Below are 17,433 nucleotides of genomic sequence, written 5' to 3'. Positions count from 1 at the left end.
GAACAGCAGGTGGGAACAATTTGGCCGTTTAAGAACACATCATGAATTTGAATGAACTCCTCTTAGGAAGAAAGATACGAGGAAAAGTTAGGAACTTATTGCTGAATGGGGCCCACTGTTTCTACCAAAATAGTATTCTTACATTTTCTTTGGGTTTTGTTTAATGTAAATGCCAATTTGACATAGCTTAGCATTCACACTGGTATTTTGGTCATAGGACAACCTAAACCTTTATTAGCCGAGAGACAGCTCATATACCAAAAAACTTGAGGTTCAAGATACCGCAGTATTATGTCTCAAACACTGGCTAATAAATGAAGAATACAACCTGTGATAATTCATTTTTTAAACTCATTGCATATGACAAATATGTAGAAAAAATGCATACATTCATCTATAATTGAATAAGTGCATAAAAATACATACTGTAGTAAACAACTTTACATCAGCCTATTCTAACACTATTACTACATGTGTAACTGCTCACAGAATGATTAAAGGCCTACTGAAACCCACTACTACCGACCACGCAGTCTGATAGTTTATATATCAATTATGAAATCTTAACATTATAACACATGCCAATACGGCCGGGTTAACTTATAAAGAGACATTTTAAATTTGCCGCTAAACTTCCGGTTCGAAACGCCTCTGAGGATGACGTATGCGTGTGACGTAGCCCGGCGAACACGGGTATGCCTTCCACATTGAAGCCGATACGAAAAAGCTCTGTTTTCATTTCATAATTCCACAGTATTCTGGACATCTGTGTTCGTGAATCTGTTTCAATCATGTTCATTGCATTATAGAGAAGGAAGCCGAGCAAGCAAAGAAGAAAGTTGTCGGTGCGAAATGGACGTATTTTTCGAACGTAGTCAGCCACAACAGTACACAGCCGGCGCTTCTTTGTTTACATTCCCGAAAGATGCAGTCAAGATGGAAGAACTCGGATAACAGAGACTCTAACCAGGAGGACTTTTGATTTGGATACACAGACGCCTGTAGAGAACTGGGACAACACAGACTCTTACCAGGATTACTTTGATTTGGATGACAAAGACGCAGACGTGCTACTGTGAGTATGCAGCTTTGGCTTTTTTTTGCGTATGTACGTAACTTTTTTAAAATATATAAGCTTTATGAACCTTGGGTTAGGTGAACGGTCTTTTGGGCTGAGTGATTGTGTGTGTTGATCATGTGTTTGAATTGTATTGGCGTGTTCTATGGAGCTAGGAGCTAGCAGAGGAGCTAGGAGCTAGCATAACACGTACCGTACCGTACGTGCGCGTCACGTACGTAACTTTTTAAAAATATATAAGCTTTATGAACCTTGGGTTAGGTGAACGGTCTTTTGGGCTGAGTGATTGTGTGTGTTGATCAGGTGTTTGAATTGTATTGGCGTGTTCTATGGAGCTAGGAGCTAGCAGAGGAGCTAGGAGCTAGCATAACAAACACGCAGGTGTTATTATGCAGGATTAATTTGTGGCATATTAAATATAAGCCTGGTTGTGTTGTGGCTAATAGAGTATATATATGTCTTGTGTTTATTTACTGTTGTAGTCATTCCCAGCTGAATATCAGGTACCGTGAGTATGCAGCCTTGGCTGCTAAACATTCGATAACTTGACCGTATGTGCGCGTCACGTACGTAACTTTTTAAAAATATATAAGCTTTATGAACCTTGGGTTAGGTAAACAGTCTTTTGGGCTGAGTGATTGTGTGTGTTGATTAGGTGTTTGAATTGTATTGGCGTGTTCTATGGAGCTAGGAGCTAGCAGAGGAGCTAGGAGCTAGCATAACAAACATGCAGGTGTTTTTATGCAGGATTAATTTGTGGCATATTAAATATAAGCCTGGTTGTGTTGTGGCTAATAGAGTATACATATGTCTTGTGTTTATTTACTGTTGTAGTCATTCCCAGCTGAATATCAGGTCACCCCCGGCTCTCACAGCATCTTCCCTATCTGAATAGCTTCAACTCCCCACTAGTCCTTCACTTGCACTTTACTCATCCACAAATCTTTCATCCTCGCTCAAATTAATGGGGAAATTGTCGCTTTCTCGGTCCGAATCTCTCTCACTTCATGCGGCCATCATTGTAAACAATAGGGAACTTTGCGTATATGTTCAACTGACTACGTCACGCTACTTCCGGTAGGTGCAAGCCTTTTTTTTATCAGATACCAAAAGTTGCAATCTTTATCGTCGTTGTTCTATACTAAATCCTTTCAGCAAAAATATGGCAATATCGCGAAATGATCAAGTATGACACATAGAATAGATCTGCTATCCCCGTTTAAATAAAAAAAATTCATTTCAGTAGGCCTTTAATGCACAACTTAAAATGTCATAATATTGATAGTGGTTATTTGAATCAATTGTACTTTCAAACACTGAGTTCATGATTTGCTCATTTTGGCTTGGCGTTTGTAGAATCAAAACTTTCCCCAAATACAAACTTGGTTGTTTCCGGTGGCAAAGTTAGCAGTCTTCATTCGTTTTCCTGTGGCTTGGTGTGTCAGTCAGAGAATGGCGAGAGGTTGTCTCACTCTGATATTCATCTGCTATCCCCTCGTCATCTTCACTATTGGACTGTGTTTCCTCCTCATAGGCCGACGTTCCACTTTCCTGTTGGTCCTCGCCTCTGCTTGTTGCGTTTGAAACCGGTTCCTGACCAGTTTCTGCTGCTGCTTCTTCTTCTTCTGAATCTTTTTCCTCGTTGGAAGACCTCTTTGCTGCAGGTGAGTCGTCTTCTACCTTTGTGGTGTCTTCTGGTGTAACCTGCTGAGATTCAGCGTTCTCTAGTTCCGAAGAGGAGTTCATGTTTGAGGAATGAAGTGGATCAGTGGATGAAGCAGTGAGGCCAATAGCTGCGTCTGACTCCACTCCCTCATCCCCAGTCAAATCCTTGTTCGACCCTAAAGCACAAAATATGAAATAACCAAATATCAATAGTTGTCTCAAACACAACACAAGGCGTTAAACAGAACACGACAAGCTTTACGTTGTATAGCGTTTGAGTCCAGCTTTTCTTCGCTGCCCTGAGCAGGATCAACCCAGTCAGTTGGAATCAAAGGGCGAAGCCTCTGATCGGAGGGAAGCGTGGGTGCTCCTTCCAGGAAGTATGTGCTTTCATCGCCCTGACTCGACTCTGAAACTTGTAACGACAAAAGGAAATGTTTCCCGGCGGGAAGGCTTGGTTTACGCTACATGGTTCAAGGGACTTAGGGCCTGATATACTAAGATCCAAATAACACGTGCTAAACAGGGTGTGCAAACTACAAAATAGCGTGTACTTTTAGAGGGCGTGTTACGTGTGATTTACTAGGACTGCGTGTAAAACTGATAACTGGTGCAGACCGCCTTATCTAAATGACATTTTTGCGTGTGCTACGTGCCGTTCCCCATGCAGACCCCCATTAACTGCACATTCTTATCATGCTTCACCCTGTGGTGTTTTGTTATGTTTTCAAACATACAGCAAAAATGTACAGCCGTGGTCAAAAGTTTACATACACTTGTAAAGAAAATAATGTAATGGCTGTCTTGAGTTTCCAAACTATTCTACAACTCTTATATTTTTGTGATAGAGTGATTGGAGCACATACTTGTTGGTCACAAAAAACATTCATGAAGTTTGGTTCTTTTATGAATTTATTATGGGTCTACTGAAAATGTGACCAAATCTGCTGAGTTAAAAGTATACATACAGCAATGTTAATATTTGGCTACATGGCAAGTTTCACTGCAATAAGGCGCTTTTGGTAGCCATCCACAAGCTTCTGCTTGAATTTTTGACCACTCCTCTTGACACATTTGGTGCAGTTCAGCTAAATATGTTGGTTTTCTGACATGGACTTGTTTCTTCAGCATTGTCCACACGTTTAAGTCAGGACTTTGGGAAGGCCATTCTAAAGCCTTAATTCTAGCCTAATTTACACCCATAATACATTCATAAAAGAACTAGGGCTGCAACAACTAATCGATTACATCGATTATCAAAATAGTTGGCAATTTATTTAATCATCGATTCATTGGAACAATGTTATGCGCATGCGCAGAGGCTACTTTATTTACTTATTTATTTTTATAAACCTTTATTTATAAACTGCAACATTTACAAACAGCTGAGAAACAATAATCAAAATAAGTATGGTGCCAGTATGCTGTTTTTTTTTCAATAAAATACTGGAAAGGATAGAAATGCAGTTTGTCTCTTTTATCCAATTATTAATCGATTAATCAAAGCAATGATCGACAGATTAATCGATTATCAAATTAGTTGTTAGTTGCAGCCCTAAAAAGAACCAAACTTCATGAATGTTTTTTGTGACCAATAAGTATGTGCTCCAATCACTCTATCACAAAAAATAAGAGTTGTAGAAATTATTGGACACTCATGACAGCCATGACATTATGTTCTTTACAAGTGTATGTAAACTTTTGACCACGACTGTATATGTATGTATGTGTATAAAAATATATATGTGTATGAGTGTGTATATAATAAACTAACTTGTTATTGGCATTTTAGCATGTACAATGGAATCCATTTGTATAGCACACTGAAGGTGAGCCCTGGGTGAGGCTGGCACTAACTGTTAACTGTGAGCGTGCGCTGGAAAATGATAGTACATAATGAACGATTTTGTTTTAATATATACTGTATGAAAAAACGAATGTCAGTAAAAAAAATAAAAAATCTTGCAGACACCAACGCATCAATTTAATTTGTTTTAGAAAATAATATTGTTGAATGTACAGTTATGTCTAATATTTGTATTTTTTTCAGTCCATATATGTTGACAAGCATAAGCAGAACAGAGCTACGGAACAATCGCCTCCTTTCTCACAGCCATTTCCGCGCAATGGCACTTACGTTATAGATATTAGAGGAGGGAATCTTTGGGCACCTCACAATTTGATTACGATTCAGGAGCTACGATTCGATTAAAAATTGATTATTGATGCATTTTTAATTTATGTATAATGATGCAGTTCTGCATTTCTTTTTGTTTCACTAAATCACTTGCAACTTAAAAAAAACTGCATTTTTAAAAAACTGTTAAATTAATTCACACATTTATTAAATTAATGAAAATGTGTGCAAAACTGGAACATAAGAGCCTTATAATAAAGTAGCTAGTCGTATTTTAGCATTGTCTGCAGTACTTTATTTACAATAAATACATTGATTATTGATGTTTACTATCGATTTTATAATCGTCCATGTCTGAATTGCCATGCATCTGAAAATCGATTATTTCCCCCACCTCTAATAGACATGCTAAATAAATACCTAAAACAACTCTCGCAGAACAGTTTTAGTCTTGACAAAACACTGTTTGCTAAATAATCATATTTGCATTTTCTCCTCCCAATATCGTGGGCATTTTGATAATCATCATATATTCTGCATATTCATGAAGACAAATGCTAAATCGATTGTGTTCTTATTCTACGCACTTAAGAGGCACAATCCTCAGCGCATGAGCTTAGTACATCAGCTTTGCGCGCGCTACCAACTTAGCAGGTGTTTATAGTCTACAGCAGGGGTGTCAAATGTAAGTTTTATCCGGCCCGCGGTATGAGTTTGCTAAGTATAAAAATGTACCCGAAATTTTTGAATGAAATAAACAACTGTTCTAAATGTGTCCACTGCTTGTCGCAATAGCAATTATTTGTATTTTTGTAGATGATGCTACATATGTACAAAATAAACCACATGATGTTAGTACATCAGTCGAGGAAAAGGATCAAACTGCATAAATAACATACTGTACTTTATCTTGATAGATTGAAAATGAACACCAATGAGTTGACTGATGAACATTATCACATAATTTATTCAAAAAATATAAATAACGACAAAGAGACAGAATACTGTTAACCGCAACATGTAAGTGTAAAAAAAACAAAAAAACAAAATTATGATGTGTACATTTTCAGAATGTGCTTGTTCTATTTTTAAACAAAGATCTGAAGTTGTCTTTATTTTTAAGTTATCGTGCCGTGATTTTACCAGTCCGGCCCGCTTGGGAGTAGATTTTTTTCCATGTGGCCCCCGATCTAAAATGAGTTTGACACCCCTAGTCTATAGTATATCAGGCCCTTAGTGTTGATGTATCATACCTTCTGTTGCACTCGGTCCTGTTTTTAAAACTCCTTTCTTTGTATTTTCAATACATGCTGCAAGAACAAATAGAAAAGTAACTAAGTTTTTTGTTTTTTTTATGGAAAAAGACAGCAAAGGTTCCAGGCATGTTTTTTACCTCGAAGTCTTTTGCGGAACATATAGCCCAGCATGATGAGAAGAATCAAGACAGCAAAAATGACAGCAAAGATGACAGCCAGTAGAACTGCTAATCTTTTTTCTGCACAGAAATACAAAACTCATAACACTGCCTCAGTCAAAATAGCATCCAAATAATGTGCAAGCATCATTTGGGCTCCAGCGTGTGTAGCTAACTGACAGAGCTATAGGTTGAGATGTGTAGTAAGGCCTGATTTTGACAAAGCTGTCCTCTGCAAAGTGGTGGACGTACACGCCGGACGGGCTCATCTTGCTAGGGGTGGCTTAAAGGCTGTACTGTAACACGACCATGAAGAAGTAAAGCTTTCCTTCATGACATAATAACCTGGAACTTTAAAAAGCAACCCTTTGACCGCCTCTTCTCTCAAAGGTGGAGCAAACAAGTGAGGTACATGATAGATTTTTCTCACACTTGGTGCTCACAAACAGGCACATTTTATCGTGTGAACATCATAAAAAGCCAATGTGGAGCTTATTATTTATTCTTTTTTTAAATAATTTTAAAAGGGGGTCATGAAATTTTGTCTTGAACACCTGTTTCCATTTTTCTAATTATTGCGCTATAAGGGAAGTATGTGTGGATGTAACTTTCGTTGACTAACTGACTTTTAAAAATAGTTACAAGTCGGCAGTGCCTCTGCTGGTTGCAGCTAGTGTTGTCCCGATTCCAATATTTTGGTACCGGTTCAGGTACCAAAATGTATTTCAATACTTTTCTAAATAAAGGGAACCACAAAAAATTGCATTATTGGCTTTATTTTAACATTAAGGGTACATTAAACATATGTTTCTTATTGCAAGTTTGTCCTTAAATAAAATAGAACATACAAGACAACTTGTCTTTTAGTAGTAAGTAAGCAAACAAAGGCTCCTAATTAGTCTGCTGATGTATGCAGTAACATATTGTGTCATTTCTCATTCTATAATTTTGTCTAAATTATGACGGACAAGCTGTAAAAATTGATTATTAATCTACTTCTTCATTTACTGTTAATATCTGTTTACTTTCTCTTTTAACATGTTCTATCTACACTTCTGTTAAAATGTAATAATCACTTATTCTTCTGTTGTTTGGATGCTTTACATTAGTTTTGGATGATACCACAAATGTAGGTATCAATCCGATACCAAGTAGTTACAGGATCATACATTGGTCATATTCAAAGTCCTCATGTGTCCAGGGATATTTCCTGAGTTTATAAACATAATATATATATTTTTTTAAAACCAAAAAATATTGATGTAATCATAGTAGTATCAACTAAATGCGCTTCTGTACATGGTATCATTACAGTGGATGTCAGGTGTAGATCTACCAATGGCGTTTGTCTACATTGTGATGTCAGTGAGCTACAGTGTGTAGTGAAGCATGTTTAGCTATTCCTCGTCCTTCAGAAATGATACTTGTAAGAAACGCACTTTATGTGTCATCATGGATACAAGGATTAAGGCTAGCCATGTCTTAAAGCACCTCTTCCTGAGGGCGTTTCAGTGTTATAACTTCACCTATATTGTTAGTTGTTAAGTCAAAATGCGTCCGTTCTCCCTTTTCTGTCTACAAACTGTCTGCTTGTAAGTACTACGTGATTGTGCTCAGTCGAACATGCTCGTCTGCTCGTAAAAACAACAATGACACGACGTGACGACGGCGGGGGCGTGGGGGATCCGGTACGTTTTACAGGCGGTATAGTACCGAATATGATTCATTAGTATCGCGGTACTATACTAATACCAGTATACCGTACAACCCTAGTTGCAGCAAAGTACTGCACTGCATTTCGACAACTGACATAATGATAATAATTACCCAGAAAGCAGTCCTTAGCAGTAAATGAAACCGTTTCGTTGCTTAGAGGGTTGCTGACATCACAATGATAAACTTGATCATCATCTTCATCCTTGAGAGTAATTGTTACATTCGGTCCAGTCTGCTTGATTCCATGTGAGCTCCACTTAAACTCTAATAAATCAGGATGTTTGGACTCTGTTGAGCACACAAGCGTCGCCTGCTTTGTGTCGCTCATCTCACAGGATACGACAGGTGTGGCTACTTTGTCTGTAAACAAACACATGGAAAAAAAATAGTTATTATTGATAAAAAAATGGACAAAGAGCAATTCTATAATAAAACGCCAAACAAGTCTATAGTGCTGGTAGTGTTCTAGAACATGCAACAGCGTTACATTGAAGTATGTGTTACTTGAATGTACTAGTATCTTAACTTAAGAGTATTTTGAGATACCACGACCCCGAACGGGACAAGCGGTAGAAAATGGATGGATGGATGTATGTACGAGGTGTCTTGCGACTTTTTGTCCATTTTCTACCGCTTATTCCCTTCGGGGTCGCGGTAATGCTTTAAATTGCGAGACTAATTTAAGATGCAAGCCTCCTACCTGCTAGTTGGCGTAGCAAATGCCACAGTGATGGAAATAACTGTTTTCAAACCATTGGAAACCAAACCTTGAGCAGCCTTCCTGCCGACATCCTCGTCCTGCTGCTGAGGTATGCTCCTCCACGGGAGTCTGTTGCTTTGCCGCTACGAACGAGTAACTGTCCCAGCTAGTGTTGTCCTTTGGTACCGGTACCAAAATGTATTTTGGTACTTTTCGATACTTTTCTAAATAAAGGGGACCACCAAAAATTTGCGTATTGGCTTTATTTTAACAAAAAATCTTAGGGTACATTAAACATGTTTCTTATTGCAAGTTTGTCCTTAAATAAAATAGTGAACATACAAGAAAACTTGTCTTTTAGTAGTAAGTAAGCAAACAAGGGCTCCTACTTTAGTCTGCTGACATATGCAGTAACACATCGTGTCATTTTCCATTCTATTTTGTCAAAATTATTAAGGACAACTGGTAGAAATTTAATTATTAATCTACTTGTTAATTTACTGTTAATATCTGATTATTTTCTCTTTTAACATGTTTTATTTACACTTCTGTTAAAATGTGATAATCACTTATTTTTCTGTTGTTTGACACTTTACATTAGTTTTGTATGATACCACATATTTGGGTATCAATCCGATACCAAGTAGTTGCAGGATCCTACATTGGTCATATTCAAAGTCCTCATGTGTCCAGGGATGTATTTCCTGAGTTTATTGTGTAGAGAAGCATGTTTAGCTATTCCTCGTCCTGCAGGGATGATACTTGTAAGAAACTTACTTTATTTGTCATCATGGAGGCGAGGATTAGTGATTTAGCTACAACACTGCAGAATGCGGATGGACTTTACCCGCTAGCTAGCTAGCCATGTCTTAAAGCCTCTCTTCCTGTGGGCGTTTCAGTGTTATAACTTCACCTTTATTTTTAGTTTTTAAGCCAAAATGCGTCCGTTCTCCCTTTTCTGTCTACACACTGTCTGCTTGTAAGTACTCCGTGATGGTGCGCTGCCGAACATACTCGTCTGCTTGTAAACCAGCAATGACACAAGGTGACGACGACGGGGGGTGGGGGACCAGTACTTTTTAGAGCTGGTATAGTACCAAATATGAATCATTAGTATCGCGGTACTATACTTATACCGGTGTACCGTGCAACCCTAATCCCAGCACATCCCCTGAAAAGCGTCAACTATTCCCTACCACAACATTGATTGTGGGAGATAGCATAATGAGTAATATCCGCTTTTTTAACACCATTACTCTCAGCCTGATTGACCAGCCTTCCCTCTTCGATAACTTAGTACATGTTGGATCTAGTGTTGGGGCAAAACAGGTTTTCAAAGTCATCTTCAGTCTGCTGGAATATGTTCATGTTTTACATAAGGATTACTGTATTACAAAATGGAAATGAAGCGTTCATGGAAGACATGGCCGTTGGAATTTTACACCTACTCTGTTACATTTATAAAACTACTGTACTGTAGTTGTTTCAATTACTATTGTATTGTTTTTCAAACAATCTAAAAGCGTTTGTTTTCTTTTTAAAATGAATGATAATTGTGCTGTTTTGGGAGGGCAAATCACGGACAAAATTCATTTCTATTAATTTCAAAGGGCGGGGCTGCTTTAAGAAACGAGTATTCTGAGTTATAAGCGTGGTCGTGGAACGCAATGCTCTCGTAGGTTGAGGTACCACTGTTTTTAATCCTACTTCTCCTCCATGTCTAAGCAGTTACCGATAATCTAGTGTAAAAAGTATGTATACATGCATAATGCTTAGGGACGGGCTATATGGCCGAAAATCTATATCGCAATATTTTTTGCCACCTCCACCAGAAACAATATATCACAATATATTATTTGATATATAAATATTATATATCTTTCAAAACAGGTTACAAAGGCTGCAAATGTGGCTGCTGATTTATGTAGTAACATATGCGTCATTTCCAGTTGTATTATTTTCTCAAAACTATTGCTAATTTACTGTCAATATCTAGTTACTTTCTATTGTAACATGGTTCTATCTACACTTATGTGAAAATATAATAAGCCCCTATTGTTCTATTTTTTTGGTGGATACTTTACATTAGTTTGGTTTGACACTACACATTTGGGGCAGTATTGGTGATACCAATGCTGATACTGATACTCCCAATTTTCAAGATCATTGAGTGATTTCATTTTTAATCAGAATTATATTAATACAAAAACACAGGATGGGGGAGTAATATTAGCTATATTTACATTATTGCCTACTATTGGCCATGATTTAAGTCCTTTATTTGTGTGTCCAGGGACTTATTTTCTGAATTTGTAAACAACAACAAAAACAGAAAATTATCGATCTAACCACTGTAGTATTGGCAAAATAATGTTGTACTTGGTTTGTTCACTATTGTTTACATTTAAGACCTCTGCTACTTCTCCTCCTATATTCTCCTGCAGTGTATGTGTAGCGTAACATGTTTTAACTAGTCCTCATCCACCAGTGATGATACTGAAACTAATGAAAAGTAGTTTATTTTCCGCCATGGAGGCGAGGGTTGCTGTGGAGGAACATTAGCCACTAGTGAGAATGCTACAGTGCATTTGATCGCTTTTTGCTCTAAAATTGCGGGACATCAACATGCATTACCACGACATAACGACATATGTCTTGTTTATCACACAACCCTAATGTGGATTATTTAGCCTAAACCCTGTTTCAGCCACACTAAACCATCGTTTAAGGTCCCCCTCCTCGGACAATTTTTTACACGGGTAAGTGCGCCGTCTATTTCTTAGCTTTGTATGGACTCATTGATCGTTTACAAACTGAGTTTGGAGAGGAAGTGACGCCAGAAAGACCACGCCCCACACAGGAAGTGACGCCAGAAAGAATGCAACACAGCCAGCTTCATAATAAAACGGTTTCGTAACTCGGAGCTAACCACTGGAAATATAGAGGCGAGTCATCCAGATATGCCCGTGTTTCTCCTTCCGTCTGTACAGAAATCACACATGAATACCTTAAGAGAAAGCGATTGCACCTATTTGGGATACAACACTTCTCAGACGGCAAGATAACTTTCTAATGTCCATTCTACTTACCGAAAAACGTTGTCCTTTTGTCAGAGGAGAGACAATGAGAATGCGGGTTCCCGTGGATGTGATTTAAAAAAAAGGTAGCGTGTGCTTTGTATTACCTGGCCGTCGAGGGAAAACTACGGAAAACAGCGAATGCATTTGGACTGGCAAAGCAGACTGTATCAGTTATTGTCCGCCATGCATGTCGCAGACTCGACGTCTAGGTGCAGAGTATATAGAGTCACCAAAAAGGAATGGACAATGAAGGTGAAGGTAAGAGAGTGAGGACTGTCCTGACCAGATATCTAGAACCCTAGATTAATTGTTGTAAAATGTTCTTTACCACATTGTTTACTTACACATGTCCGTTAAAGATTTCATTAATTTATGATGGCTCAGGTGTGATTCACTTCAATAGGTCCCCACAGCACACTGGATTCCAGTTAATTGAAATACCACAACACTGGATAATTTAAAAATTTGCACACAAAGCAACACTGGAGGTGACTATGAGGTGCAGATTTTCTGCGCATGCGTACTAAGTCGTGTTGCGCCGGCGGACGTAGAGGGGGAGGGGGTCTTAAACGACCATTGTGTGTGTGTGTGGACAAGGATAAGGTTAGGTGGGATTTACCCTGGATAACCTGAGCCGGCTTAGTGTAGAAAGGGCTTAAGAGAGAAAGGTAACGTTACCTATAAGTTCCCATGTATACTGTGAGCGATGCACCTCCTTGTATACTTTCACTTCCAGTTCATAGTTCCCACTGTCTTCATACAAGGTCTCTTTGATGGTAAGTTCTGCAGAGGCCCAGTCCAGGGTGAGTCTGTCCTCGTACGGAGGGAACACAAACTCCTCCATGCCATCGAAAAATACCACCTTCTTGCCATTGTGTTTCCAGAGAATGTCATCGGGTTGTCCAAATATAGAGGGCACCAAGTTTATCTCCTGACCCTTAAGGGCGTATTTCACAACCTGTGCAGAAACTGTGAAAGAGCAGCGAATAATTCAATGTGCAGAAAAGACACTCAAGTGCAAATACAAAAAGACGGTATTGACATTAACACCTGTTGAGGTGTCATAATAGATGATAAAATCAGCTCTAGCTCTCACAACAGGGAGGGTAAATATGAACTCGGGGACATTTTTGAATTAAAAAATATCCATGCAAGCATATCAATATGTGGCGTATAATTATGGATTGAATAGAGTGACATTTAAGCAATCACATCACATTCACACGTTACAGGGCAACTGCACTTTTTTGGAATTTTGCCAAAATTCACAATCCTTATGAGGGACAAGAACACATGCTTTTTTATTGCATTTTAATTCGTAAAATAAAAGTCCGCTTACAATAGAGCCAATGGGAGCCATGACATCATTGCGTCTATTGCGCACGTAAAACCTCAAAAAATACCCATCCAAAAAGCGCCACCAATACTCCATTTATATTTTGTGACCTGAATATTAACCAAGTATTAGTGATGTTGTTAGTATAAGCGCTAACGTTAAGGACCTACATTTAGCAGTAACTTCCTTATGCTGCCGTGTTAACATGAGCTAGGGAGCTGCTTTCTCGCCTTGGAGCTCGTGAAAGTTAATTATAGATTATAAATCATGTCTCTCACCTTGATAGTAGAAGGATGTGGACATGAACTGAGAAGTTGGTACACTTTGACAGTCAACTTCGACCTGGAAATGGCGAAAAATACGCTTTTTTCCACCCCCCTTATTTCTTGGCAAGGATTATGAATCATTCTTCATCTAAACGGGAATATATCAACAGCCTAACAGTCGGCACCCCAGTGAAGGCAGACATAGAACAGTAGGAGATGTTTCATTATGTTTGTTGGGGTCTCATAAAGTCTGCAGTGAGCAGTAATCAGTGATGTTGTTGAAGGAAAAGCCAAAGTTGTGATGCACTTTTTAAATTATTGCGCCACCATATGTTTAAAATGAACATAATAAATAAATACTACATGTTATTATGAATGTGCCTGTTACTACTTTACACATTTACTTATAGTGTGTATATAAAATGTTCATGTAAGTGTTTGGATGTCTATTTAAGGGCTTTATAGGCAGAATAGACCGACTCCCTTTGACTCGGAGCATTTATTTAATGCCAAAAAAAAACTGCATATAAACATTTTTTATGTGTGCTTGTCTTACATAAGGATTGTCAATGATCTGCAAAATTCCCCCCAAAACTGCAGTTCCTTTTTAAGTATAGTCTGTGTAAGAAGCAAAAGTGACTAATATTAATTTATCCTCATTTAATAACTTATTTATTTAGGTATTACCTATGATTTTATAAGGTACTCCAGAAGGTATTATACAGTCGTGGTCAAAAGTTTACATACACTTGTGAAGAACATAATGTCATGGCTGTCTTGAGTTTCCAATAATTTCTACAACTCTTATTTTTTTGTGATAGAGTGATTGGAGCACATACTTGTTGGTCACAAAAAAACATTCATGAAGTTTGGTTCTTTTATGAATTTATTATGGGACTACTGAAAATGTGACCAAATCTGCTGGGTCAAAAGTATACATACAGCAAAACATATTATCAATTTTGGTGATGTAGAAAAGTTACAATCAAATCAAATTAGCTTCATGGCACGGCCTCTTAACTTCATGTGAGTGATTATGATTGACGACACCTGCTGACTTCTCTGAGACCATTTAAATAGGGCTCATGCGATGCAGTCATTAGACTCTGTTACAAACGCGACAATGGGAAAGTTAAAAAAAACTCAGCACAGATCTGAAAAAACGAATCATTGACTTGAACAAGTCAGGAAAGTCACTTGGAGCCATTTCAAAGCAGCTTAATGTCCCAAGAGCAACTGTGCAGACAATTGTTAGTAAGTGCATGGCACAGTTTTGTCACTGCCATGATCAGGAAGAAAACGCAAGCTATCACCTGCTGCTGAGAGAAAATTGGTCAGGATGATCAAGAGTCAACCGAGAACCACCAAAAAGCAGGTCTGCAATGAATTGGAAGCTACTGGAACACATGTGTCAGTGTCCACAGTCAAGCGTGTTTTGCATCGCCATGGACTGAAAGCTACCATGCAAGAAGTAAGCCCTTGCTCCAGAAGCGACACCTTAAGGCTCGTCTAAAGTGTGCTGCTGATCACATGGACAAAGATAAGACATTCTGGAGGAAAGTTCTGTGGTCAGAGTAAACAAAAATTGAGCTGTTTGGCCACAATACCCAGCAATATGTTTGGAAGAGAAAAGGTGAGGCCATTAATCCCAGGAACCCCATTCCTACCGTCAAGCATGGTGGTGGTAGTATTATGCTCTGGGCCTATTTTGCTGCCAATGGAACTGGTGCTTTACATAGAGTAAATGGGACAATGAAAAAGGAGGATTACCTCCAAATTCTTCTGGACAACCTCAAATCATCAGCCCGGAAGTTGGGTCTTGGGCGCTGTTGGGTGTTCCAACAGGACAATGACCCCAAACACACGTCAAAAGTGGTAAAGGAATTACTAAATCCGGCTAGAATTAAGGTTTTAGAATGGCCTTCCCAAAGTCCAGACTTAAACGTGTGGACAATGCTGAAGAAACAAGTCCATGTCGGAAAACCAACACATTTAGCTGAACTGCACCAATTTTGTCAAGAGGAGTGGTCAAAAATTCAAGCAGAAGCTTGCCAGAAGCTTGTGGATGGCTACCAAAAGCGCCTTATTACAGTGAAACTTGCCAAGGGACATGTAACCAAATATTAACATTGCTGTATGTATACTTTTGACCCAGCAGATTTGGTCCCATTTTCAGTAGTCCCATAATAAATTCATAAAAGAACCAAACTTCATGAATGTTTTTTTGTGACCAACAAGTATGTGCTCCAATCACTCTATCACAAAAAAATAAGAGTTGTAGAAATTATTGGAAACTCAAGACAGCCATGACATTATGTTCTTTACATGTGTGTGTAAACTTTTGACCACGACTGTATGTGTGCAAGTTTTTCAGTATTTTCATTACTGGATATGCAATCAGCTAACCACTATCTGTTACTATAATTATTAGAACTTATTTCTTGCCCTATTAAAATTAGTAACATAATAGCCACAGGAAACAAACAAACTAGTGTATTAGTAACTGCTGAGACATGGAGAAGGGATAGCATTAAATAAGCAGTGTTTCTTCCTACTCCTTTTCAGAAACATGCACACATGTGATGTTAATGTAACTTCGGTAATAAGCATGTTGGAAAATAATGAACCACACATTGACCTTTTGTTATCAATCCTGTGTGGTAAATAAAGCAGTGCCAACAGTGTCATAAACAACTACGCTAATGTATTACTTTGGACCCCTTGCGTATTGGTTTATTCAGGGGGTGAGGCACTATTTACGAAACATTTAAATACATAAGTTGTATATCCTAATAAAAACATGTTCTCCTTCACGTTATTATATTCATGACAGTGTAATGACTGTAAAATAACTTACCTAAACCGAAAGCGCACACAAAACAGACAAGGACGTGCCGGTTAGCCATCGGTGAAAACGACTAAACTATTTGATTATGTGTTGTCATTAAACTCCATTAGACACATTAAAAGCCTGAAGCGAAAGAGCAAAGGTGGTTAAATGTTGTTTAAAGTGGTCCAGCCCAGGTGTAGCGACACCTGAGCTGCTGGGCAATCGATTTTCACAATAAGAGCGAAACTCGGGGCTTCGCATGAACTAACAGCACATTCTTGTGCACAGCTAATGTAAATATGATTACGTTTATGAACAAGTAAAGTTCAATCTCTCCAAAATCACGCCAATATTATGTAAATTGGTGTTTATGGATATTTTAGAGTAGGTGTTGTTTTACTTTGAAATGTCAGGATCTTCCGAGTGTCAGGGTGAGGGATGTGATGGTAAATGTCCGTGCTCTGGGGGGGAAAACAAATTGGTCAGACAGCATTTAAACTATCTTTTGATCGTTTAGAATCACGATCAAACACGTTTTCAGTCAGCATTTATGTTAGACATTTGTTGTCGAAGCCTCCCAGGTTCTTTTTTTTTGTTTGTTAAAGTGGACACACACTGACCTCTACTGGAAAGATACTGTTCTTACAGTTTCTACGTTACTGGCTTGAGGGATATTTTGCTTGTCATAAAAAAGGAGGCTTATTTAGGACTGTCTTGTCAAAAATGTTTATTTATACACAAGCAGAAATGATAATGTAGTTATATACTCTGGTTATATGTACGCATAACACTGTATGCAGTATTCAGGACAATAGCAGCACAGCATGTACAGTAGACATGTATCTAATGTATAATTATCTGAGGGAAGACCCTACATATATATATATATATATATATATATATATATATATATATATATATATATATATATATATATATATATATATATATATATATATATATATATATATATATATATATATATATATATATATATATATATATATATATATATATATATATAGCATGTGTGTATTAATCATAGCTTATTTTAATCTAAATTTAAAACTTGTAAAATATGAAAAAACGGCCAGGAGCCACCCATTATTGTAAAGTTATTTTTAATAGCTTATTTCAACCCAGGTATCATGTGTAAATTGAACATCTCTAAAAATACTGTGAGTTTAAGCCAGTATGACACTTTGTTAAGC

At 37.9% G+C, this 17,433-nt stretch overlaps 1 protein-coding gene across 1 annotated transcript; it reads right to left on the bottom strand.

Moving 5' to 3' along the window:
• Positions 1-2,111: 2,111 nt before the first annotated feature.
• LOC133664469 (uncharacterized) lies at positions 2,112-16,432 on the bottom strand. The gene is made up of 7 exons (XM_062069113.1): positions 16,250-16,432; positions 12,469-12,759; positions 8,122-8,370; positions 6,274-6,375; positions 6,134-6,190; positions 3,006-3,158; positions 2,112-2,919 (listed from the first exon to the last, which is right to left on the bottom strand). The coding sequence occupies exons 1-7, from the start codon at positions 16,296-16,298 to the stop codon at positions 2,483-2,485; spliced, it is 1,338 nt and encodes a 445-aa protein (XP_061925097.1). The 5' UTR covers positions 16,299-16,432; the 3' UTR covers positions 2,112-2,482.
• Between the last annotated feature and the right edge of the window lie 1,001 nt (positions 16,433-17,433).

The sequence above is a fragment of the Entelurus aequoreus genome, linkage group LG14 (assembly GCF_033978785.1).
Source record: "Entelurus aequoreus isolate RoL-2023_Sb linkage group LG14, RoL_Eaeq_v1.1, whole genome shotgun sequence".
Taxonomy (NCBI): domain Eukaryota; kingdom Metazoa; phylum Chordata; class Actinopteri; order Syngnathiformes; family Syngnathidae; genus Entelurus; species Entelurus aequoreus.
This window is presented reverse-complemented; position numbering and strand designations above follow the sequence as displayed.